This window comes from Lutra lutra, chromosome 14, assembly GCF_902655055.1.
Source record: "Lutra lutra chromosome 14, mLutLut1.2, whole genome shotgun sequence".
Taxonomy (NCBI): Eukaryota; Metazoa; Chordata; class Mammalia; order Carnivora; family Mustelidae; genus Lutra; species Lutra lutra.
Genome location: NC_062291.1, coordinates 38,809,133 through 38,833,211, shown reverse-complemented (window position 1 = coordinate 38,833,211; position 24,079 = coordinate 38,809,133). Strand labels below are relative to the sequence as shown.

At 50.7% G+C, this 24,079-nt stretch overlaps 1 protein-coding gene across 30 annotated transcripts in view; it reads left to right on the top strand.

Moving 5' to 3' along the window:
* KCNMA1 (potassium calcium-activated channel subfamily M alpha 1) overlaps nt 1–24,079 on the top strand; it is a 729,891-nt gene that overhangs the window by 199,573 nt on the left and 506,239 nt on the right. For all 30 annotated transcript variants that reach the window (XM_047701854.1, XM_047701853.1, XM_047701852.1 and 27 more), the window contains exon 2: nt 17,025–17,186. In XM_047701854.1, the coding sequence (XP_047557810.1) occupies nt 17,025–17,186 (162 nt within the window). The remainder of the gene's footprint in view (nt 1–17,024; nt 17,187–24,079) is intronic.

Below are 24,079 nucleotides of genomic sequence, written 5' to 3'. Positions count from 1 at the left end.
CAAGTGTGGGCAGTGCAGGCTGTCCATAGAGGGAGATAGAATGAAGGTGGAGAGATGTGGATTTTGGAAGGCTCTGTGTGACATCTGTGACACTCACACCTCCCCCCACCCTCCCCACCCACCACAGGCTCTGTACGCTACTTGACATCCCAGAGAACCTGAGTCTTAGATGCTGGGCCTGCCTCCTCTTAAACCTGTCTATTAATCAACACTGATTGCTTGTTGTACACCTACTACATATGCATTTGGCAGAGCGCTAGATGTAGAATAAGAATGTAGATATACACACATACACCTCCAGTATAGAATATATTCCATAGGGGCACCTGTGTGGCTCAGTCGGTTGAGTGTCTGCCTCTGACTTAGGTCATGATCTCAGGGTCCTGGGACCAAGCCCCACTGTGATCAGTGGGGAGTTTGCTTCTCTCTTTCCCTCTCCCTCTGCTTCTCCCCCCAACTCATGCTTGCTCTCTCTCTTTCAAATTAATAAATAAAATCTTAAGGAATAGATTCTACAGATAATATATTTATATTCTATATTTATAAGAACTAAGACAATCAGGTTTCTGACCTCGAGATTCTTAGCTGGGGGAATGATGGATAGATCCACAGTGCTCGAATGCAATGAGGGCTCCTAACCAGAGAAGCAAGTAATTCTTTTAGGGAACAGAGAGTAAGTGTTGAACAAACACCAGTGGAAGATGCTAATTCTAATTAAGAGATCTGGAGAGGCTTCATGGAGGAAGTGGCTTTTAAACTGCATCCTGAAGAACTTGTAAGATTTGGGAAGAAGGGGAGAGGTAATGAATCTGACATGAGCAAAGTGATGAGTTTATGATGGTGTGAGGTGTGTGCAGGGAAGGGCTAGGGGAGCAGTGCAGGGTAGTGGAAGGCTCACTCTTTCTCTGATGGCCAGGGCCCTGCCTACTTCATCTTATGACCTTCTGTGGCAGGTAGAAACCATAAAACACACCCCCTTCCCTGTGACCTTGTTTATAGGCACAGTCTTTAACCTGAACCAATAGCAACTGCTGTACTGACAAGTCCTCTTGGGGGTTCTAGCCCATCCATTCTATGGCTGTGTTGATTGCCTTTGACCTCTGCTTTGACGTCTTCTTTCTGGCTGGTGCCTAGCCCCTGGCTGTGCCCCAAGACCCATGACTTTCAATGAAGTTTGCTCTGGTTCTTGGTTCCGTTGTCCAGGACTGTGACACAGAGTCATTTGTAATCTGAGTCTTCTGTCCTGTGCCAAAAGATATTTAATAAATGTGGGTGATGATGATGGGTCCCTTAAGAACCATTTGGCTGATGTATTTTTAACGTCTTTTTAAAAATAGTGAAATAAAACAAATATACAGAAAAGTATATAAACATAAAAGTACAAAGTAGTGAATAATGATGACAAGATATTTAGAACCACCAACTTGGTCAAGAAACAGAATATTGCCCATATCCCCAGAAACTTCTATGTCCCTTCTCCTTGGCTTGCTTTTCACCTTTGATGTGTCAATGCTAAGAAATACTAAAAACTATCTCTGGCAGACTTCTGGTTAGAAAAGCAGCTATAGCAGGAGAAGAAAAACAGAGACTGGGATTGGAGGCAATAATCCGACCTTCCTTCCAAAGCTGCCCACACAAAGGATGTCCCACCTCTGGGAGTTCTAGGGGCTGGACTGACTGTTGCTATGGAAACGCAGGGCTCTCGGGATGCCTGCTCGGGTGATGACCACAATGTTCAGACAGGGGCCCTAGGTTGTTAGATCTTTATAGTAGGAGACCAGTGAGATTCAAAGGAAGCTTCCCCATGCCCACCTGGTGTGCCCCTCCTGAGCACAGTAGATGGAGCACTAATGGAGGGAAAGCACGTTTCTTTTCATCCAAGGGAGATTGTGGGTCCTCAGGGGAGAGTGTACAGAACTAACAACAGTTGAGTAGTAATTCATTAGTAAACTTGACATTCAGATTACAGACATTTTTGCAAACTGCATTTTCTAACAATTGTCTTGGGCCCCTGTCTGATTATGGTCTGTATTTGCAGAAGGAGGCTAGTCTCAACAGGCAGGAGGGGAAAAGCAATTTCCATCCGAGGAGAAGGCTGAATGGCTTTGTCCTCTGTTCTGGAAGAAAGGGGTATGCCTTTTGAGATTTCAGCTTTTGATTCACTTTCCCCAGTAGCTCCTCAATATACTGGGTGCACTGGAATTAGGTTTGGCATCTCACAATCCTGGGTGGGGGGATGCGAAGGATGCCATCACAGGGAAGGAGGCCCAGTGTATGCAGAGACCTTTTGGCTTCCTTTTGACTTGTTTTCTACATCTAATTTCATCTTGGGGCTGGACCTGCCACTTTTTCAAGTGTGCCCTGGTGACTGAGGTCCGGAGCCAGGGAAAGGGTGCGGGTGCCCCTGGGGGTAGTGAGCCATGGCGTCCAGACACTCCGTGTGCTCTGTCTGGGCGGAAAACCTCCTCTGAAGCCAGACTGAATCACACCAGTTTCTAAGACATTCCTCAACCATGTTAGGCAAGAGAGTCCCCCGCTGACAAGCTGGGGTAGAAGGAAACCTGATATAATTTTAGAAAAACCTTCTTTGAGAAAGAAGGTTCTCACAGCTGCTGAGCCCAGCATTGGAGGGGTCCCAGGCCACGGGAAGGAGATTGATGGGTCTAGGGGTGCCAAGTAGAGAGCAGAGGCTTTGCGGTGCTGGGGTGCTCACCGTTCCCGGCTCCCACCAAGGATCCAGAAGGAGAAGCCATCATCTGAACCGGTTAGAAATAGAAGTCCCCTCGCTTCTCCCCCGGCCGTTGAATCATTGTTATTACTTCACATTCACAGCCAGTGCAGACTGTCTTGTATTTGGCCGCTGTGCTGGAAACCGAGATCCGGACGAGGGTTGTGGGAACTCAGGAGCACAGGAGGCTGAGGTTTCAGAGTCCAGCCCAGCCTCCCCCAGGCCAGTGCGGAGTCAGAGCACGGGGAGGCGGGCAGCTCTGCAGAGCCCCGGACGTCTAAGCCCAGGCGCCCATGCTGGGTGGCCGCCGACATTGCTTGGTCCCTAGTGCATCATAGGCCCAGTGTGCTGGCCATCTGTCTTTCCTCCTGAGGTCTCTCGGACTTGCTAGGCCTCGGTTTCCTGAATGGGGGTCATATTACACCTTGGGAAAGGCAGTAGGACCACCTAATTGGGACCACTCTTTTGACCTTACAGCCAAACCCCATCCCGCGTTCAGCAAATGGAAGTGGCAGAACGACGTTCATTCGGTGAGAAGTCTACCGGCGCATATGCTGGATTAGGTCCTAAATCGTGGTGGAAATTTTCCTGGAGTGGGACAAATCCTTTTGTAAACAAGAACATTCATCTTTTTTGACTGACATGTTTGGTGAAGCATGTGCCTCTCCAAAGCCTCATGACATCTGATCTCGTTTGGGATTTGGTGTTTTTGTTTGAAAACGTAGCTCTGCTGAGGCGCGACGGTTTGGGAGCTGGTGCTGGCCTCATTCTGTGGAAACTGGCCTGGTTTAGTCAGGATATTAGTGGTGCCCGGGAGGGGGCTTGCTTTTCCAGGGCCTATGAAGCAGACTTCGAGTTCACTCGATCAGTAGCTATCTATTAATCGCTAGCTGTATGCCAGACACCCTGAGCCTTGACTTCAAGTTGTTTTAAGGTAATGGGGACAAAGTGACATGCGTGGATTAAAGGACAGCTTAGACTGCCGCCCTCTGCCTGTCTGGTGACAAGTGAGAGGAACCGACAGTAGGGAGAGCTGGAAGGGCTGTGGCCAGGGAGAGGACGTACACTGGCTCCCCGTGATTTGATTGAGGGAGAGCAATGGAGTAGGTGTCCCAGGAGTGGGAACGGCTAGCACAGAGGTTGGTGCTAAGGAGGACCAAGTCCTATCGGGGGAATCCAGTGGGAGAGCCAGCTCAGGGAGCAGCCCGGAAAGCAGCAGACAGGCCTGAAGAGCCCGCCTTGAGGGGTTCTAGGCAGCAGACAGTGGGAACTGGGGAGGATTTTGAGACTCCAGAAGATATGAACAGTGGGAAGACAAGGCAGAACAAAACAAAACCCAGAAATGGTCCAATAATTCTTTTAGCATAATGTTAAGCCCCTAGTATGTGCAAGGCAGGCCCCAGGCTCTGAAGGTAAGCAGCAAACAAGTTGGGTCAAGACACTAGCCTCCAGTGGTGGATGTGTTGCGGGGGTTGATGGAGAGCATGCATCCCCGTGCACAAGGTTAGGTATGAGGGAAAGGGCGGCAAGCCAAGGGGATGGACGTGGTCTGTCTCATTTGGGGCATTGGGCTGTTGCTGAGGTTATTCACAGGTTACTCCCCTTTTCACGTTGTATTGCTCTGTTGATATGGTGGGCATTCGTCAACCCAAGTAGTTCCTCCCACCTGCGGGGGATGCTGGGAGGTTCCTTCTCCCCACTTGTCCCCCGACTGATGGTGTCGGGCCGTGGCTGCAGCTGTGTTGGTTCTGGGCACTTCCTACCGCAGTAGGAATGAGGACTTCAGAAGCGGTCAGTGGGGCTGGGAACTCAGGGCCCTCGGTATGGCCCCGAGTCCTGAAAGTGGATCCATTTGCCTGTCTCCTGCTCTCCTGATGGGCACCATGGAGCTCTTGGAGCCCTGAGGGACCTTGTGTTTATCCCTTGGGCCCTACCCTTTCCTGGCCCTGTGCTGTCCCTGATGGGTGTGGCAGATACACCCGAAGCTCCATGTAGGGGGCTGTGGCCATTACAAGCCTGGCTTCTCTGGGCCTTAACTTCCCATCTACAGAATGAGGACGAGGTGAGCAGTTCCTAGACTTTACATGGGCTACTCAGTTACACTTAAGAACATAGAGACTATCCCAAGGTTGCCAGCTTTTTATTTTGAGAAGCATGGACATAAGAAAGAAACTGTCAGATGCCAGCTCTACCATCATTGTCATTTCATTAAAAGGGCAAATTAATACCCAACGAAGGAGTGATGACATAATGTTCAAGAAAAGGACAGTTCTTCCCTGGAGAGGAATGTTAGCCATCCTTCACTGACATACATCATTACGCCATGCTATTGCTTTTCATTTCCAGACTCCCTCCTGGAGCGGCACTGTGGTATGGCCCAACGTGCATGGTCCTTGGGACCAGAGGGCCTGTGAGCCAACCTCCCAGGATCCTTTACTGTGGAGAGTGAGAGCCGAGCCCACACAGCCCGGTCCACTTCCTGATCCACAGGTGGCGATGGGCTCCCTTCCTTTTCCTTCTCCCCTCTTGACCTTCTACTGTCTCCCTCTTAGTAAGTCTTCCGGAAGAGGACAATCCAAATGGTGTTGGGCTGCTTTTCGGAAGCCGGGTGGAAGGTGAGAGAGAGGAATAGTCTCTGACCCTCCCCGACCAGGTGAACTGGTCCATCAACTGTGTAAAATGCCTTGTCTTTGGGTAACATTCATTTGTTCCCCAACCACGTCCACATCCCTGTTTTGATTCATGTGCCTTTTCCCCCCAACCAACTTGAGTCATAAAAGTTAACTTGGCTGCGATATGGAGATCTCTGCCTTCTCTTATGAAGACGAGGGTTTTGGATTTCCTGTGGGTCTTAGTTATGCATCTCCGGTCTGTCTTGACTAGAAGCCAGATTTGGCCTCCGCTTTGGTGAAGTGGACAGAAATGAGGTTTGCTGTTTGGAAAATAAGGATTCACATCCTCGTCAGCTCTGTTAGCTGTGGACCTTGAGCTTCTTGTTTCTGAGGCCATACAAGTGCCTGGTCTGTCACTCAGCTGGTAATACTGTTTACTGAGCCCTCCCCTCCTGCTCTGTGTTTGTCCAATGGCTGGGACTCACAGATATTCTCCGAGGAAGGCATTTGTGAGCCTGTTTCTCCAGCGAGAAAGCGGAGGCTAGGATGGGGTTCTAGATCGCACAGTGGGTAGGAGGGACAGCCAGGAGGCCAACTCTGGCTCTCTAACAACACCCTTGCCTCCCACGCCTCTCATGCCGTCTCTCGGCCACGTGGGATTCTACACAGTCTCACAGTCTCTTCTATGAACAGGCTGCGTTGCCTTGGAAAGTCTCCCACCCTTCCATGACCCTCGCCCTTCCTTTCTGAAGTGATAAAATCAGACTGCACAAGTTCCGAAGTGCCTTGCAACTTTGACCTCTATGGCTCTGTGACCCTGAGATTCATTCAAAATAAAAGAAATTTTTTTGGAGAGGATTTGAGTACTCTCCTTGAAGGAAAAATGCATGTGAGATTGCCTTCCCATAAAATGCAAGATTCTTCCTACAGAGGAAAGGGATTGCTACGGAGCTCATGGTCCTCACTAGGGTTTGGAAGGTCGCCGTGCTAACCAGAGACCTTTAGAGAGTGTCAGTGACTCAGTTTCCCATTTTCACAATGGGGATAATAGTGATTATCACTTGCAGCCTTGTTCACAGGATTTACCAAGACACAAGAAAGATTTGTTATTAATCCTTTTGAATTTCGGACCCTGCCTCACTTGCCTAGTGTGATTACAAAGTATTCCTCAACTAGAAAACAAACGTGATTTTTGTCTTCTGACTTACGCCCTGTAATAGTTTTCTCATCTAGGTGGTTAATGAGCCATTCTCCCAGGGCAGACACAGGCCATGTCTTTGCAGGAGAACAGACCCACTTGGACCCAGCCTGGGTCACTCTGCTAAGGAATAAGAGTGGGGGTTTCTGCTAATACAGTTCCAGTTTCTGAGGCCCCAGTGGTAAACTCTGGACTGTCAAGCATGTTCTCATTTGTGAAGCCAATTGCAGGAGAAGGAGATTATTACTTTGTGTGTGCTGAGTACTGGCTGAGATATATACATTCGTCCTAAAAGTTGGGGCTTAACTTTCATGTTTAAGCAGCAAATATAGCCATTTGAGAACATATCTCACTACGGGACATTGTATCCCATGGGTCACTCTGTTCCTAGGTTGGAATTCCCTTCCCCGGGCCATTTCTCCAATTCCCCATCCCCACAAGGCGTGACCAGATTTAGATGTGTGAACAGCAAGATTGTGTTTGCTGGAAGCCATGGGGTATAAGATGATTGTTTCAGCGGTAGTAATAAGCAGCATTTTATGAGGAGATCCCTTCTCTTCCTTGTACATTTTGTCTATCCCGAGGCAGCAAGGAATAGAAGAAAAATATGGCCTTTAGGCTTAGAATAGACTGGATTTAAATTTCAGAGCTGCCACTTACTAGATGAGTGATCTTGGGAATTACTCAGCCTCTCTGAGTCTCAGGACATTCCTACCTTACAGCCTTACTATGAGGATTAAATAAGATGGTATAAAACCACCAGTAGAGGACTTGGCCTGTGGGTGCGGGAGGGAAGGCAGGATTTCCTGAGGGCCAGCCCCTCCTCAGTCCCTGGGAGACTGGCAAGCAGCTCACGGGCAGGGGTCAGAAAGGGCCTCCTGCTCCTCCAGCCCTTCGCATTCAGAGACACGTGCAAGCGAGGGGCCTGCCACCCAGACCTCAGGGTTGGCTGCTTTGCAAGCCAGACCGAGCCTTGGGGAGCGTTTACATAGCCCCTTTGAATTTGAGACAAAGAAACCGGAGGCACAAAGATGCTAAGTGCCTTGTTAAAGGTCACCCAGCCTTTTTCTGCTGTCACCTTTTTTCCCACAAAGACCTATGAAGAGCGGTTATTCACATACAACCCAGGGGGCTCCTAGGCGTGAGAAACTGGGCAGTGAAACCAGGAAACTATAGCTACAAATGCGTGTGTTGATGAAGTAGCTTATGACGGTGGAGAAACCCTGGGAAATTCGGGTGGTTTCCTGACATCCCAGAGCACTTGTCTTTGTCTGAGCTTCTTTTATAGCTCCTATGGCCTGAGTCTGTGGGCGCTGTACCCCTTCCCCGGAGGCGGAGCGTATATGTTCTGGCAGAGGGGATAGCTGCTGGGTAGGGCCCTCTGGCACCAACGTGGGGCCTCCTGCACATGTGGGGTCCCAGAGAGCAGATGGGGAGCCTTTGGGGTGCAGGGGAGTCTCTGACCTGCAAGAGAGGGGTCGGATAATTGGAACTTCTCACCTGGAGCTTACACCAGCTCTAGGTGGGGCCCCGATCCTCAGCTGCCCTGCTTCCCCCAGCCCTGGAGGTCAGGGCTACCTCCTCTTCCTTTTCCTCCCTGTGCAGAGCTCTTGTCAGGAACACCCCAGCTGGTGGTGCCCACATTATGCTTTATTTGCCTGAGCTGCTTTAGGTAATCGGTCTGATCCCTAATACGCAGGATTATCAGTACCTGGGAGAATCCCGTGCGGGGTCACACACCCAGGATGTGAAAGAGGCTGCCGTGAAGGGATTTCCTCTCAGCCTGTTTGGAAGGAGTGGGGGAGTCTGGAGGACCATTCCTCAGCGTTTAGGCCTCAGGTGGAGGAAGGCAGACAGTGGCCTGCGTGGAGGTCCCGGGCTGACATTCAGGCATTTCTGGGTCTTAGGCCAGACTGTGCCCCCAGAATGTTATAATCATTGCCATGACATAAGCATCTTCTCTTTCTTTTCTTTTTTGAAGGTTGTGTTTATTCATTTGACACAGAGAGAGAGAAAGAGAGAGAGGGAGAGAGCTTGAGCGAGCACAAGCAGGGGGAGCAGCAGGCAGAAGGAGAGAGAAAAGCAGGCTCGCTCCTGAGCCGAGAGCCCGATGTGGGGCTCCATCCCAGGACCTTGGGATCATGACCTGGCGCCCCGAAATAAAGCATCTTTTCAAAGCTACAATGGACCTATCAACTTTTACTCAGTGGATTTTATTTTTATTTATTTATTTATTTATTTATTAAAATTTATTTATTTATTTATTTATTTATTCGACAGAGAGAGAGAGAGAGAGAGAGATCACAAGTAGGCAGAGAGGCAGGCAGAGAGAGGAGGAAGCAGGCTCACTGCTGAGCAGAGAGCCCGATGCGGGGCTCGATCCCAGGACCCTGAGATCATGACCTGAGCCGAAGGCAGAGGCTTAACCCACTGAGCCACCCAGGTGCCCCTACTCAGTGGATTTTAAACACTTCCTCCCCCACAGGAGACACCTCCGTCAGGGGAGAAAAGGCTTAGCGTGCAGATGCTTGGATTTTCACGGGGGGCCGGGGCTTGCCTCTTCTGCCCTTCCTTGCTGACTCCCTGGGGTGCATCACAGAATACACGAGGCTGGGCCCCCAGCAACAGAAAACAATGGGCTTAACTGCCAGTTCCTTCTCATTTCTCACAAGAGGGCTCTGCTCAGAGAGGCTGGGTGACTGGTCAGGGCGGCACAGCGTGTTCCGGGCAAGGTGGGGCTCGAGTGGCAGCTTCATACCTTCCAGCTGGGCGCCTTCAGCCCGCCCGCAGTCCTCCAGCGGGAAAGAATGTCTCCTGCTTTGTGCTCAGCGGAGGGCCACTGCGCGCGGGGCCGCTGGGTCAGTTTCAAGGATAAGAGGGTGCAGGAGAGGTGGGGAGCTGGCGCTGGAGATGGGGTGAGGGTTCGGGTTCTGGGAAGGGGGACGGGATAACTCAGTAACAGAATCTTCCATCAGACTCCAGAAAATGAGTTTCCGATGGTGACCAGGGAAACGTGAGGATGGAATAGGACTCCCTATAAGACCCAGGAGGGAGAGGACAGACGGGGCTTTCCAGTCCTTCCTTCCCCCACAGCCCTGGGGATGCTGAGCATCCAGGAAATATCCCGGGGTGCAAGGCTCTGGACAGAGGATGCAGGCCTGGGATTTCCGGGAATGGGGCTTGCTCCTGCCCCTGCTGTAGTCCGCCCTCCACCCCACCCCACCGGGCCCCCAGGGATGGTGGGGGAGGTGGGTCCATGTCTGATTCCTACCCTGCAGGTGCCTCGGGCCCTGCAGGACTCAGGATCACCTGCATCCCCTCCTCGGGCCACATCTGCGTCGGGCACCTCGGTGCTTGGGAGGAAGGCTTCACGGCCTGTCAGCTTGGCCATGCTCATTAATGATTTGATGCATTTGCTCCACGAAGGGTGGTTTTTGGCTCCAAGCTGGTTTTGTCCAAGAAAGGAACCGTGTGTCTCTGTCCTTGATTTAACCACCCTCTCAAGGCACAGGGACCTCGCAGAAGGATCTCTGCCGTCCATGTGATACCCTGGAGTGGGGCAGATTGAGTCCTCATGATGACTATAAACTCTCATGGGCCCTGTGCAGTAGCCCACAGTCCTTCCACACATCTGATCCCGTTTGCTCCTCACGGTCTCCCTGGGAGGATGTCAGGACAGGCACTCACCTCTTGCTGTCAGACAGCTGGGCTGAAAGTCTGACTGTGTCTTCCTGGGCCATAGGCCCTCCTCTGTGACATAGCCTCAGTACAGAGTTACTGTGGTCAGGCTCACCACGGTAGTCAGCGGTGGTCTCACTACTGATCCATAATCCTACCTGTTCTAGAAGCTGTGTGTGCCTGGAACTGACTTCCCATGTGCTGCAGCTCTCCTCCTTCCCTCCCTCTTTCCTTCCTTCCCTGCTTCCTTTCTTCCTTCTGTCCTCCTTTCCTTCCTTTCTTTCTTCCTTTCTTCTCTGCTTGCTTGCTTCCTTCCTTCTTTCCTTCCCTGCTTCCTTTTTTCCTTCTGTCCTTCCTCCCTTCCTTCCTTCCTCCCTTCCTTCCCACCCTTGGCTTCTGTCTCTCACCAAGATGGGGAAGGTGCTTCCACGGAGCTCACAGCGTTGCAGTGTTGAGGACACGGCAGTGACCCAAAGGAACATTGAGTCTTTCCCTCATGGAGTTTACAGACAGTGAAAGAGGACTGAAGCAGGCAGGCTAGTGGTATAACTGCCCAGAGGAGGAATAGAGTGGGGGGCAGGTGGTCACTGTGGGGTGGGTGTCATTTTCGACAGGGCGGGCAGGGAAGCTGTCAGTAATAAGGTGACGGTGACCTGAGAGTGGTGAGGCAAGCAGCCGTGGGGCTCTCTGGGGGCAGGAAGAGCAGCCAGTGCAATTAGCCCGAGATGGGAGTGGGTCTGGAACATTCTGGCAGCACAAGGAAGCTGACGCGGCTGGAGAGAGTGAGTGAGTGGGAGACTTGTAGGATGGCGGCAGGCGCGGACAGATTGGGTGCGTTGGACTGTGTGAAGGCTGTGACTTGTCCTCCAAGTGGGACGAGGAGCCACCGGAGGGTGTTGGCACAGCACCAACACGATCTGACTTACATTTTTAAGAGTAGTTTTCCTCCCAGATGAGCACTGTTTAAGCCACTTCCCAGATCTAGGACGAGGAGCCAGTGTCCGGATTGCTGAGATGAAATCAAACCGAGGCAGACTCGGAGCTTCTGGGGGCAGCCCCAGCAGGGAGTGGCACGGGAACTCTGGATTCCTCCCAGTGGCTGACCCCCCTCCCCTCTGCAGTCACCCAGCAGGTGTGGTGCCCAGGGTGGCCTTGGCACCAGGCTCAGCCCGACAGGTGTGGGTGTAAGTGTACCCCGGGATGAGTGAGCCTAGCCAGGCAGGAGCAGTTGTGGCGGGAGCTCACAGGAGGGTGGGGCCAGCACAGTGGGCCACCTGGCAGGACTTGGCAATTCCAACATCCTGTTGGGGCTCAGGGAGATAACGGGGGCCCTGCCCTGTAAGCTGGGTGGGGATCTGAGAGCTGAGCCATGTGTTCTTCGGGGCCTGGCTTTGGGGGCCAGGACTCCTTTCTCCAGAGCAGCATTGCTTCCTATCCGAACCAGAGGAAGGCAATGCCACCATCACCACCCCCCGCATAAGACAGTTCAGTGCTGTGCTCCACTCATCAGATGACAAAACAGCACTCATTGCTGTTTATAGATGAGGCTTTGAGAAATGAACTGAGTTGTCCAAGGCCGTCCAGAAAAGCTTGACTTGGATTTGAGTATTTTGATTCTCAGAGTTCTTCCTACCACACGCCACACCTGAAGTTTGCAGTATGCTGGGTCCAGTTCAGGAAGGATGGGAGATGGAGAGGGTTCCCCAAACTGAAGACTGGAGGCTGGGGGTGGGGAGGTCCTGGGAGTAAAATGGGCTTGTTCTCCAGCACTGGGCCAGGGCTGCTTTCATGCCTGGGGAAAGCCAGGCCCTTTGAAGACAAGAATGGTTACTCCCTGCCACGGCCGCTCCATGCAAAGCCTGGCCCAGCAGTTTCTGCCAGGCCCAGGAACACCCAGCCTCCAGGTTGCAGGCTGGTGCAGTGGAGGGATGTGTTTGGGAGTGACTGGTTCCCTTGGGCTGGATTTGAGGGGATGCACCATCTTGCCCAGGAGGCAGCAAGGGTAAGAGCAAGAGAGGGGGCTGGGATCGGGGGTGGGGGGCACCGGGTATGTGGCTTCCCTTCCAGCCTGCAGTGTTGTCATGTGTATAGAGAGGGGCGTTGGCATCCGAAGGGATTACTGAAGTCCCTTCTGAGGCTTTGGGGTGTTGGATCTTACGACTCAGGAAAAATGCCTGAGCATCCAACAGATATGTGCTCTTGTGTAGGGAGCACCAGGGGAGTGTGGTCTGGTTGGGCCCTTGGCCACAGGTGACAGAGGAGGACTGAGGCCCTCTGTGGCCACGCCAACAGGAAGTCACCAAGGGACATGCTGCTCGAAGGAAGAGGGAGAAGGTACAACAGGGGTGAGGCCGGCCAGAGATTCCTATGTGAGCAGGCAGCAGGAGGGGACTAGTCCACTGTGCCCTCAGACCCCTGGACCTGTACTGTTGCCCTGTGGCCCTCCCCACCCTGCCATCTGGGCACTGGCATTAGATGTCCTGTGTTGTCTGCAGGAGGCAGCTGTGGCCTGTTTTCCGGAAGACTCAACTGGGGAGAGTGGGCAGAGCTGGAGGGAGGAGTCGCCTCCGAAGTTAAGACTGAGCCCCTTTCTCAAGGGGCCGGCTGTAGCCAGATCTGATTCTTCCAGGACACGCTCCTGTCTTATTCCTTCCCGCTCCTCCTGCTTCCCCGTTCTTCTCTTCTCCCTCAGGTATCCTTCTCTCCATTTCAGAAAATCTCTGGTGTCCTGTCTGAGGCTAGGGTAGCTGGAGCCTGTAGCTTGTGGGGTCTCTCTGTCTCACACACATGCCTACATGCACAGAGGGACCTGCACACAGTGGTCTTCCTGGAGGGTGAGTGGGGATCAAGGCCAGGCCTCTCCTGATACCAGGGAGCCTGACTCCTGCTTAGAAGCCCTCCCGGAAGGGCCGCTGAGTCCTTCTTGCAGTGGGAGGTGGAAGTTTTGGTGGACGTCCTCTTTGCCACTCAGCAAAGCACCATTGCCCACTGGTCCCCACCCCCCAGCATGGTCCTGGGGCATAGGAGAGAGAGCAGTGTCCTGGGACTCAGGAGGCAGCCTCCCTCGGGCCCTCAGTCTCCTCATTTCGAGTGGGAGGTTGATCTGATGGAGTTCAGAAACAGAAGGGATCTAAGAGGCCCCTTGGTCAAGGGCCCACTCTTTGTAGGAATCCCTGCCCCCATTGTCCTAGGGGGTGCCACGTGGCTGGAGTCCCTCCAGAAGTCATGGCGCCTTCCTTCCCAAGGGCCCCTGAAAAATCATAGCTTTTAGAAGTTCTACTCGCTTATCCTCCATTCCATAATTACTAAGTTTTCTCTCCGGGTCAGTGTCCCACCTGGGTCCATTCGCATCCCTCTCAGTGCCACCAAACAATGTGGTTCAGTTTTGACTATCCTTGGAGGCAACCAGTCCCATCAGTGGGTGCTCTGTCTTGGGGACTCTGGCTGCCCAGCACCAGGCCAAACACTGCACATGGTTTATCTGAGAGAAGCTTCACCGCCGTCTTGCTGGGGTTCGCTTGCTGATCCCCATTTACATGGAGGAGGTGAGGCTCGTGAGCTCGTCAGTGGCAGAGCTGACCAAGCCCCAGTGGGCTGTCTGCTTCCAGCCCTCTCAAGCTCTGTGCCTTCCTGTAAGCAATACCTGCTCTTAGTCACGTTGTTTGTGAAATGGGGATAACTCCACCTGCCTGCTGGATTATCGTAAGCTCTAAGCAAGATTGTACATGGAAAGCACTTAATTTTTAGTTGATGGCATCCCGTTCTGGCTTGATAAGTGGTGGCCAGTCACTGTCATATTGGGCATTGTCCCTTACAATTCCTTCCCTGCCTTGTGTCTCCACAAAGACACAACCTCTCCGGGCCTCTGCCCTCTCTTCTCTGGAGGAAGGGGTTGTACCTGCTGCTAGCAAGGGGTGCTTTGGCTGGAGGAGGCCAAAGGTGGCAACCCTGACCAGCTGGCAGCAGTCCCCCCCGCCCCCCGGAGCCCTAGCCTCCTTGCTGTCCTGCCGTTCCCCCAGGCCTGCCTCCCACTGTGGTAATTAAGCCCACGGCATCTAGTGTCAGCAAATAATAACACGGGCATTATCTTTCTTTAGTCTGTGTTTTTCCTGGCCTATCATAAAGTAATTAAAATAATGAATGCCTTGTAAAACAATAGTTAAGAGGGCTGGCAAAAGGGCATTCTCTGCAGTATACCTCTTGTGCTCTGAATTATTGATGCACTGAAACCACTGGGACTTGGGGGGGACTCCCTGCCTCCTGGCCCCTTCCAGGCGGCTTCTCTCCTCCAAGGTCTGCCAGTCTGCCAGGTGGCTGTGGAGCCTGAGCCTCCTGGGCTGAGGAGCCGCCTGTGGCCGTGGACCAGCTCTGACAGGTCGCTGGGGTGGGGTGTGGTGGACATTGCTTGGAAGGAGACACAGAGCCTCTGATTTAGAGGGTTATGCCCTGCCCCCACCTCTCCCTTGTCCACCCCCAACCCTGGGTTCTGAAAGAAACAAGGGGTGTTCTGTCCCAGGTGAAGAGAGAGGCTTGGAAAGAGCTGGGGGTTCAGATCCGTGTCCCATTTTAGATCAGGCAGGGATGATTAAGCCATGCCAACATGATTAGGAATGGTGGTTCTCAAAGTGGGGTTCCCGGGCTGGTAGCATCGGTAGGTTCCGACATGGGGCCCAGCACTGTGTTTTAACGAGGCCTCTGAGTGGTTCTGATGCCCACTCGAACTTGAGAATCACTGCTTTCTAGTGCCGGTGGCTCAAGGAGAGGCGGGACGTGGTAGGACTAATGAACTGAAAGTGTGTTGTGTGCCTTTGGGCCCTGGTTAATCCCTCCAACATCTATGCGGCAGGCCATATTGTCCCCATCTTAGGGGGTGCGGGGTCCCAGTGGTCCCATGCGTCAGGAGAGCTGAATCTACACCAGCAGAATCTCCACGTGGTCAAGACTTGGGGTCCTAACAGGCCACTGAGACTGGCCTTAGGTGGCTTGGGTGGCAGAGTCCACAGGTGTAAGTAGGTGGCCCTGAGCATGCCCACCCTGGGGCTCCCCACAGGCCTCCTCTCACATTGTTCTAGTTTCCCGGGGACCTCACACACCGGGAGAGACGGCATGAGCCCCCAGTGCTGCTGAGGCGCCTTCTGGCTTCTCGACTTCCCTCGAGCCCATGGAGGCCGGAAGGGGAGAACCGTGCGTCAGGAGTAGCTTCCGGCCTGCTTGCAAGTCCCCAAGAGGGTGACTCATCCCGTGCGTCTCAGTTCTCCTTTCCTCACTCTGCCTTACCCCCACTCACTGCATACCAAGCTTTTCACGTCTGCCTTGGTTTCTCTCCCTTGCTCCAACTCACAGTGTGTTTGCTTTGAAATTTGATTCTAAGCTTTTAAATTGAAGGGTGAACATAATTGGCCCAGCATCTTTTTCTTCATCGGTACCTGCAAACATAATCTCAGTGGATATTTGAGTAGGGGGCCCAGTTAAATATATGTGTTATAGAATATATTTTTAGTATAGCTATGTGTCATGTAAAAAATTTGTATTGTATCTGAAACTCAGTTTTCTCTGGGTGTCCTGTATTTTGTTTGTCATTCGTAGGCCCAGGAAGGGGCTGATACTCAGTATCACAAGGCAGACTGTGAATGAAAAATAAAACAGAAAGGTGGTGCTATTGGAAGGCGAGTTGGAGTTTTCAAAGGGTAGCCTGAGAAGATTTCATTGACAAAAGACTTGAGGGAGGTGAGGGAGTAAGTTCTGACCCTCTCTGGGAGAAGTAGGCAGAGGACACATTGCATATAAAAGCATGTGATTTAGGGCCCCACGTGGGGCTCATTTATCTGAGGAAGTCAACCTTGTTTACTCAAGCATGTTTTTAGCCACAATTTATTCTCTTTTGTAATTAAAAAGGTCTGGTGTGGATTTCAGGCACAGCTGGATTCAGATGTTCAAATGATGACATCCGTATTCTGTCACTTATAGCTTCCTCTGTGGTGGCTTCATTCTCAGGGAAGGATTACTTTTCCTACTCTTTCTAGCAAAAGTCCCAGGCTTGAAGTGTATTGGGTTGGCATGGGTCACGTAACCATCACTGGTCCATCTGCTCTTGCTTACGGGATGGGATCGTCTAATTAATCAGTTTCTATTCCTAGAGCCATTGTGGGCCTTCAGTTCTTTTTGAACTACACAGATCGAGGTGAGGAGTTGGGGATTTTCTTAAGAAAGATCGAGCACTCCTGTGAGCTGGATAGGAAGGCTGGGCGGGTGGAGACCACAACATGCCAACCTCACCTCCTTCTTAGTTATTCCCGGCCCTAGACGAGATGATTTCCGTCCTGAGCTTCGTGATTTTTTTTTTCCCTTTAAAGTGGAAGGAGAGGGGCGCCTGGGTGGCTCAGCGGGTTAAAGCCTCTGCCTTCGGCTCAGGTCATGATCCCAGGGTCCTGGGATCGAGCCCCACATCGGGCTCTCTGCTCGGCAGGGAGCCTGCTTCCCTTCCTCTCTCTGCCTGCCTCTCTGCCTACCTGTGATCTCTGTCTGTCAAATAAATAAATGAAATCTTTAAAAAAAAAAAATAAATAAAGTGGAAGGAGATCAATTTCATTCTATCTTTCACAAAGATATTTTAAGAGAAAATAAAGATTCTTTAAGAAAAAGATTTAAAAGAAAACCAAGCCATCATGCATTCCATCTCCCTGCCCCTTGTACCTTCAAGCCACTTCCCACATCAGCCAGGACCCTTCCAACTTTGATTCTTTTGGGTAGGTTGTGTTTAATAAACTCAGTTGTTTCCTATTCTCAACCCTGTTCTCTCTGTTGCCAGGAGGCCCAGAAGATTAACAATGGCTCAAGCCAGGCGGATGGCACTCTCAAGCCAGTGGACGAAAAAGAGGAGGCAGTGGCAGCTGAAGTCGGCTGGATGACCTCTGTGAAGGACTGGGCGGGGGTGATGATATCTGCCCAGACACTGACTGGCAGAGTCCTGGTGAGTCCCCAACTCCCTCCCCCTTGGGGAGGCCTGCTATCTGGTCCATGATGCCTTTGCTTAGAGGGACGCCATGTTTCCTGGGGCTTCTTCAGGCCTCGACTGTTGGAAAGTGGGGGGTGAACAGTGGATTGTGGAGTAGAGGCCGGGTTCTCTGTATACATAAGCCAGTGGTTTGAGGGGGGATTTGCATCTGGGGCAATGAGGGTCTGTTGGGAGGATGGAGAGCATTTCCTCTATCAGCAGGGTAGGTGTACGCAGGCACGCACGCACAAGGGTGCACGCATCCACAAGCAGGCACATAGACGCACACGTACACAGCTTGATAGTCTTGGAGAGGAGAAGGGAGTTGAAGCAATATGTGCTCAGAATTCTGCAGAGAGCCCATAAAGGATAAATGCCAGGATCCAGAGAGTTCTCTGTACGTGCCCATCGGCTCTCTTGGGTCTGCTCTCGGACAGGGGTTCTCCTGAGAAGGATGCTCTATTCCAAATGATTTCTTGCTACAATTCAGGAAGCTGCCCTTGCTGGGCCTGAAACTGGGGCTTGGTCAAGACTCATTTGGCTCAAAGGATGAATAGGAATGTTCTGACGGTTGGGTGAATCAAAGATGGGGCAGGAACACTGAAAACCTTGATGCTTCCTGGCAAAAGCTCAGTGAAGAGGGGATGAAAGATGTAGGGAAGAGGTAAAAGTTGACCCCTCAGGATCCTTCTTGGGGAGAACTCTGTGTTACGTTCGGAATGAATATCTCACAAACTGCTTGAGGGAGGGGATAAGACACTGAATATCACGCTTGTGTCACAAAGGTGGTGGCCAGACAGCCTTCAAGGAGGTCAAGGTTCTGTTAATGGAGGGAGCTTTCGGGAGCCGAGCCTTCTGGAGAGTCTAGATGTGAAGCTGTGGCTGTTGTTTGTTGATGGAAACATAGAAAGGGAAGAGATTTAAAGCTGGGGCTTGGGAGAGGAGGAGAGAGGAACCGGTGAGGCCAGTTACTGCCTAGAGCAAGACAACCCAGGTTGGTAGGACCAGGAGAGATGGGGAAGTACGGAGCATCTAATGAAGAAGTGAAGGTGGCTTGCCGCGGGCTGTGCCGCCATACCCCATCCTCCCCTCCCTGCAGAGTCTCCGGTAAAGGCTCCATTGCTCTTCTGTGCTTGTGCAGGAGTGGATTCTGTGTAGGAAGCTTGTGGAGGTGGAATTCCAGGTCTGGGCATTCATGTGGGAAAAAACGCAGGCAGTGCATTCTCTACCTGAGGTAGTGATTGTGGACGAGGCTCAGCAGACACTTTGGTTGCCCAGATGCGATGCCTGTCCCTTCCACGTGGCCACTGTGGCACTCTAGACAGCCCTAATTACCGTCATCAGCATCAGCCAAAAGTTACTGAGGATGACTTGGCCAGGCGTTTTTTTCCAGCCCTATGGAAAACAATATGATCTAATTCCATTGCACCATGGACGGAAATTACTGAAAGAATGTCTGGAGGAGAAACGCGATGAGTACAAGCCTCGTGTGGGTGTGTGTAGGGGACGCTGAGCGTGGGGACATAGGGACCATCAAGAAAGCCTTTGTGGCACCTCACAGGGAGGAGATCCTTTGAGCTAAAACTTCCATTTCAAGATGAACTGAGCCCATGCTTCATGACAGAGAAGACATCAAAGATAAAAGCTTGGAAACAAGAAAGGGACCACTTAGTAGGCCAGAAGCTGAGAAGAATACCTAAATAATAAACAAGGCAGAAAGCATTGGAGTTTGAACTGTGAGCTAACATCATGAATGTCTGTTGAGGAGAGGGGATCATCCCAGAGGGAGGAGAGGGGATCATCCCAGAGGTGGCAGAGAAAGGACATGGCATGGAGGGAGCGAGGACCAGGCTGTGAACACAGAGGCACCCGAGGGGACAGAGACCTGGGAAGGTGGGCTGGAGACAGCTTGTCATGTCTTCAAATGCCCAGCTAAGGAATTTGGACTGAATTTTGTAGGGAAAGGAGATTTTGAGGGAGGGGCATCACGATGGAAGGTTGTGCAGAGAGAAATACTAGTGGACAGGTGGAGGGTGGATTGGGGAGGCGGGAGCTTGAGGTGTGAGGGTCAGTCAGGACTGTGAGGTCTGGTGCTGGGGACAGGCCACGGCAGCAAGTCCTGAACGAGCACTGTGTGGTACAGGCAGGTGGGAAGAGGTGTTTGGGGAGCAGAACTCACAGACCAAGTACTCCAGTAGCCATCTTGATACTCCTGCTCACAGTAACATTCTCGAGAGCCTCTTGTGAGCCAGGCACTGTGCAAGGCCCTACACATTATGATCATGGCAAGGCACATGTTGTATTTGTTCCATATTCCCGATTTTGCTGTTGGGCTGTAGGGGTTCATTACAAGGAAGCAAGAGAGCCAGTCTTGTCAATGAATTCATCTCCATCTCACAGTCAAGGAACCCAAGGGTTGGGAAGGGCAACGCCTTGCTGAAGGCTATGCAGCCTGAAGTGACCCAGCCAGGCCTGAGTCTGCAAGCCTCTGGACTCCCTGTCTAGTGCTCTTTCCATGTCGTTACTTCCCAGTTGAAGACAATGCCTCTTCTTTTTCTAAGCCACTGGCAGCTGTCGCTTTGGCTGTGATATTTTTCCATTACTGTCTGAGCCAATTAGGTCCTGAGGTGGTTTAGCCTGATTCTCTTAACATTTGCATGGAGGAGCGCAGTGACGCCAGCTGCTCTCTGAAGGTCTCCTTGGAGAAAATCCTGCCCAGGCCGCTCTGGCTCTCTCAGAGCAGAGCAGGTCCCGCTGCATGGAGAGTAGACATCTGGGAGTTCCAGGCCGTACCTCCAGAATAGGCCTCTCCTTCAGGAGAAGGCAGGGCTTTGCTCTGAGGAGGGAGCAGATTTCACGTGGAAGTCTCAGCGCGCACCAGAACGCGGCGCTGCCTGTGCAGAACCCAAAGCTGTGTTTGTCTTGAACTGTCCAAATGTTTATCCTTGCAACAATGGGACGGAAGCAAGACTAGACATCCAGCTGTTCGGAGTTTCCCTTTTCAATTTTTATTTTATTTTTTGACACATGGCTCAGGAGCTTGGCCTCCATACCTGGGCCCCTTTCTTACCTGTCTGGTTGTCACAGATGAGAGTCTCAGAGCTAGGCATTGTGGGTAAGGCCCAGGTTGGGAAAGATTCCCCAAGACAACCCCAGCACATCTGTAGACACACCTGCTATCTGGACTCTCTCAGATGAGCACATGGTTCGTGCAGCTAAGTACTTATTTCTTACCTGCCCCTGGCACTATTCTAGGCCCTGGGCGTAAAGCCGTGAGCAGGAGAGATGCAGGGCGTGAATTATTTATATTGATAGACTAGATTTAAAGTTGTAGGGCTCCGTGTGCAAAAGGATAAGTGATAGTCACCATTCAGCAGCGCTTTTCCTAGTTCCCACGTGGAGCTTCGGCTTCGGGTCTCGGAATAGCCTGCCTTGTCTCTTGCTGTGGCACTCAGGCTTAGTTAGCTTCAGGAGAAGAGCCAGACCGGACCCAGTCTCCTCTTGGAGCGCGTGGCTAAGGGGTTCTGTGTCGAAGTGAGCACCAGGCTGACAAGCGTTGTGGCTTCCTTCCTTTATTTATTTTTTTATGAAAGATATTTATTATTTTCTGATTATGAGAGGGGGTGCATGCTTATGTCAAAATTTGGGAATATACTGGGAGAATTGGTGTAAAGCTCACTTTGGGACGTGGAGTTGGCCACAGGACTGCTCGGTGTAACAGTAAATGCTGTGGAGATGCTTCCCAGCCATTGGGGTGTTGCTGGGGCCTTCGTTCACCACACTTGCTGTTCTTTTTATGCACAGTCTCAGGAGATAGGTAGTTCTTCATGCCAGGGATTGCTGTGGTCTTCCTGGTCGACCTTCAGGGAACACTTCAAGTTGGGAAAGGGATCATGGCCCTCTCCTTGTAGCGGCTGCTGTGAGCCAAGTTCATGGCCCACGGAAAGCACACAGCACCTCAAGATTTGCATTCTACAACTTCACACCCCCCTCACTACATCTATGCGTCCTTTGGCTCATTTTCCCTTTGTCCTGATTGTCTTACCCTCCTCCTCACACTTTACATGTCTGTGGTTATACGCTGCATTACTGGTTGGTGAACTAATGACATTTTTCTAAGATTAAGGTGGTATATATAAATAAGGAGGGCAAGAAACAGAGTAGGCTTTTGTATTGCTTGGTTGTACGTTACAGAATCATAAGCCAAAGTTAGTAGTAGAGTTAGTCTAGTTCAGGGTTGGGAAGGTATTCTGCAAGGGGTCAGATAGTAAAGGTTTTAGGTTTTGCAGATCTAGGGACCCTGTCACAACTACTCAACTCCGCCATTGTCATTTGAAAGCAGCTGTGGACAATACACAGATGTGACTGTGCTCCCGTAAAACTTGCCAAAAACAAGTGGTGGGCCAGACTGTTGTTCGTGGCCATAGGTTGCTGACCCATGGTCTGTTTACTTGCTTACTTAGTAAGTATATCAAAAGGCAGAAAGAACTTCCTTAAGAAGGAATCTTGTAAGGTAATATATCACAAGAGTTATCGTACCAGAGAACCCATTTATAATGAGGAAAGTTACACACAGAAACACAGACAGCTAAATGTTGGCACACATACACACTCACCCCATCTCTGTTAAGCATTTTATTTCCGAACATTCTTATTTATTAATCCCTACATTGATCTCTGAGTGGCTGTCTCTCTAAGAAAACACTATGTCCCGTGGCCACGCATGGCCTCACCTCAAGGTGCAAGCTGGGTCTACATGTCTACATTGCTTGGGCCATACTACAAGCCCTTTATACATTCAGTAATTTGTGCTTCTCTTCAAAGATTGGTTTTTGTCCATATAATGATCAGCTCCTTGAGCAAAGATAGAACTCCCAGAACGGTTCCTTTTGGTTATTTTCCCCCATATTCCCATGCCACTACATTTGAATATTGTTCCAGGAGGCATCTAGATCTAATCCATGGACTGAGAAGATAGACTACTTGCTTTGCTGTCGTTGGGATGATTTGTTGAAGAAGGAGAAAGAAAAACACCAATCTTTCCCTTTATCTTCCTAAATGCATTGCCCGTGTGGCATTTTACTTCACATTCTGTACACAGGCTGGGCCATTCTATCTTCATCACCCGGGGCCCCAAAGAAAATATGTATCAAATGCGCCTTTCAAACAGAAATAATCCTGTCGGTTTAATAGGGTTAAATAGACGTGTTCTGTTGTGCCATTTGCACGTGAAATTGGACTGGTTGGACAAAATGGCGTTGCACGTGGGTATGCGCCTAATCAACTATGTGACATTTATTGCTTTCATTTCTCCCTTTAGGTGACTCATGGTGCTGCTGACATTTCTTATCAGCATCCTGTACTTTTCTTTTCCAGGGCTGCCTGGTGGCAAGTTCACACACAGCTCACATTTCCATCTCTCTTTTCCTCTATCTGCACTCCCTCCCCTTTTTATTACATTTCAGGCAAATCTACATAAAATTTTTATAATCACCTACAAATGTCCTATGTCGCGGAAAGACCAGAGATGTCACGGGCCTGCATTCTTTGTAAGAATGTTCTCATAGTGAAGGGGAAGGTCCTGCCGTCTGTGCACTTGGGAGTCGATTTTGTTTGAGTTTTTTTTTAAACTCCCCTAAGGAGGCGTCTTTGGAAAGAAATGCATGGCAGTTGCTCTCCAGGACTTAATAATGGCTCTTTATTTTATCCTATGCAGAGTTTATATTTTGGATATGAATTAGTAGGTCAAGGAAGGGGTGCTTTCTTTATATCATTAAACAGGAAATGTTTGTCCTCACCTTGAAGGGCGCACTAGGTTACCCTAGGTCTGTTACTTGTGACCCAGCACCATTGGGTGGGAAAACGTGAGTCAGAGAAGTCGCTGAATCCAGCAGGCACTCATGATAGGTGGTGAGCTGCCTGTCACTGGAGAAGTTCAAAGACAGGCAGGATCACATTTGGTGCCGTTGCTGCCGGTTGCTTAGACTTCATCCTCACTGCTTTAATTGGCTTCTACAGAAAACTAGATCTAGGAGATGCTCTAGGATAAAAATGGGTTTCCTGGAACTTGGACAGACTTCCTTTCTCTCCTGTTTTTGAGATTTGTCAATGCATATCAACATGCAAGGCTTAAAGAGGTCCTGCGGTAAAAAGGCAGAAAGGCTTTGCTTTGCCCAATGTTTCCCATTCCTATTTCACCATTAAACCCTTTCCTTAGGAAAAACCTGTAGGCATCATAAAGAACACACTTTGGGAAACATTTAAGTAGTCCAGGGATCAGTGAACTGCAACCTGTGGTCCAAATCTAGCTCACTGCCTGTTTGACTCCCAAGCTCGCAAGCTAAGGATGGTTTTAACATTTTTAATGGTGTTTAAAAAAAAAAAATCAAAAGAATATCTTGTGACATGTGGAGTTATATGAAATTCAAATTTCAGTGTTCATAAACAAAGCTTTATTGGGACACAGCCATGCTCACTCATTTACATATTGTCTATGGCTGCTTTTGTCCTGAACTGCAATGCAGAATTGAGTAGTATCCACAGAGTCCAAAATACCCACCAGCCTAAAATAGTTCCTGTCTGGCCCTGTACAGAAGACGTTTGCCAGCCCCCGAACTAAATCATTAAATTCCCCCTCTGCTCCATGACTATCAGTATTTCTAAGCAGCGAGCGGGATTTGCCCCACCATTCCCCACAGCACAAGTTCATGAATAAGGTGTACCATCTAGCCCCTTCGGCAGGGGACTGCATCCTTGACCAAATGATGTCACAGAGGTGGGGAGACAAGGACAGAGCCAGGTGGCCTCCCCAAGTTCGGCAGCAGGTTCCCAGCTGGCTCAGTTAATGAGTCTCCCTTTCCCAAGGTCAG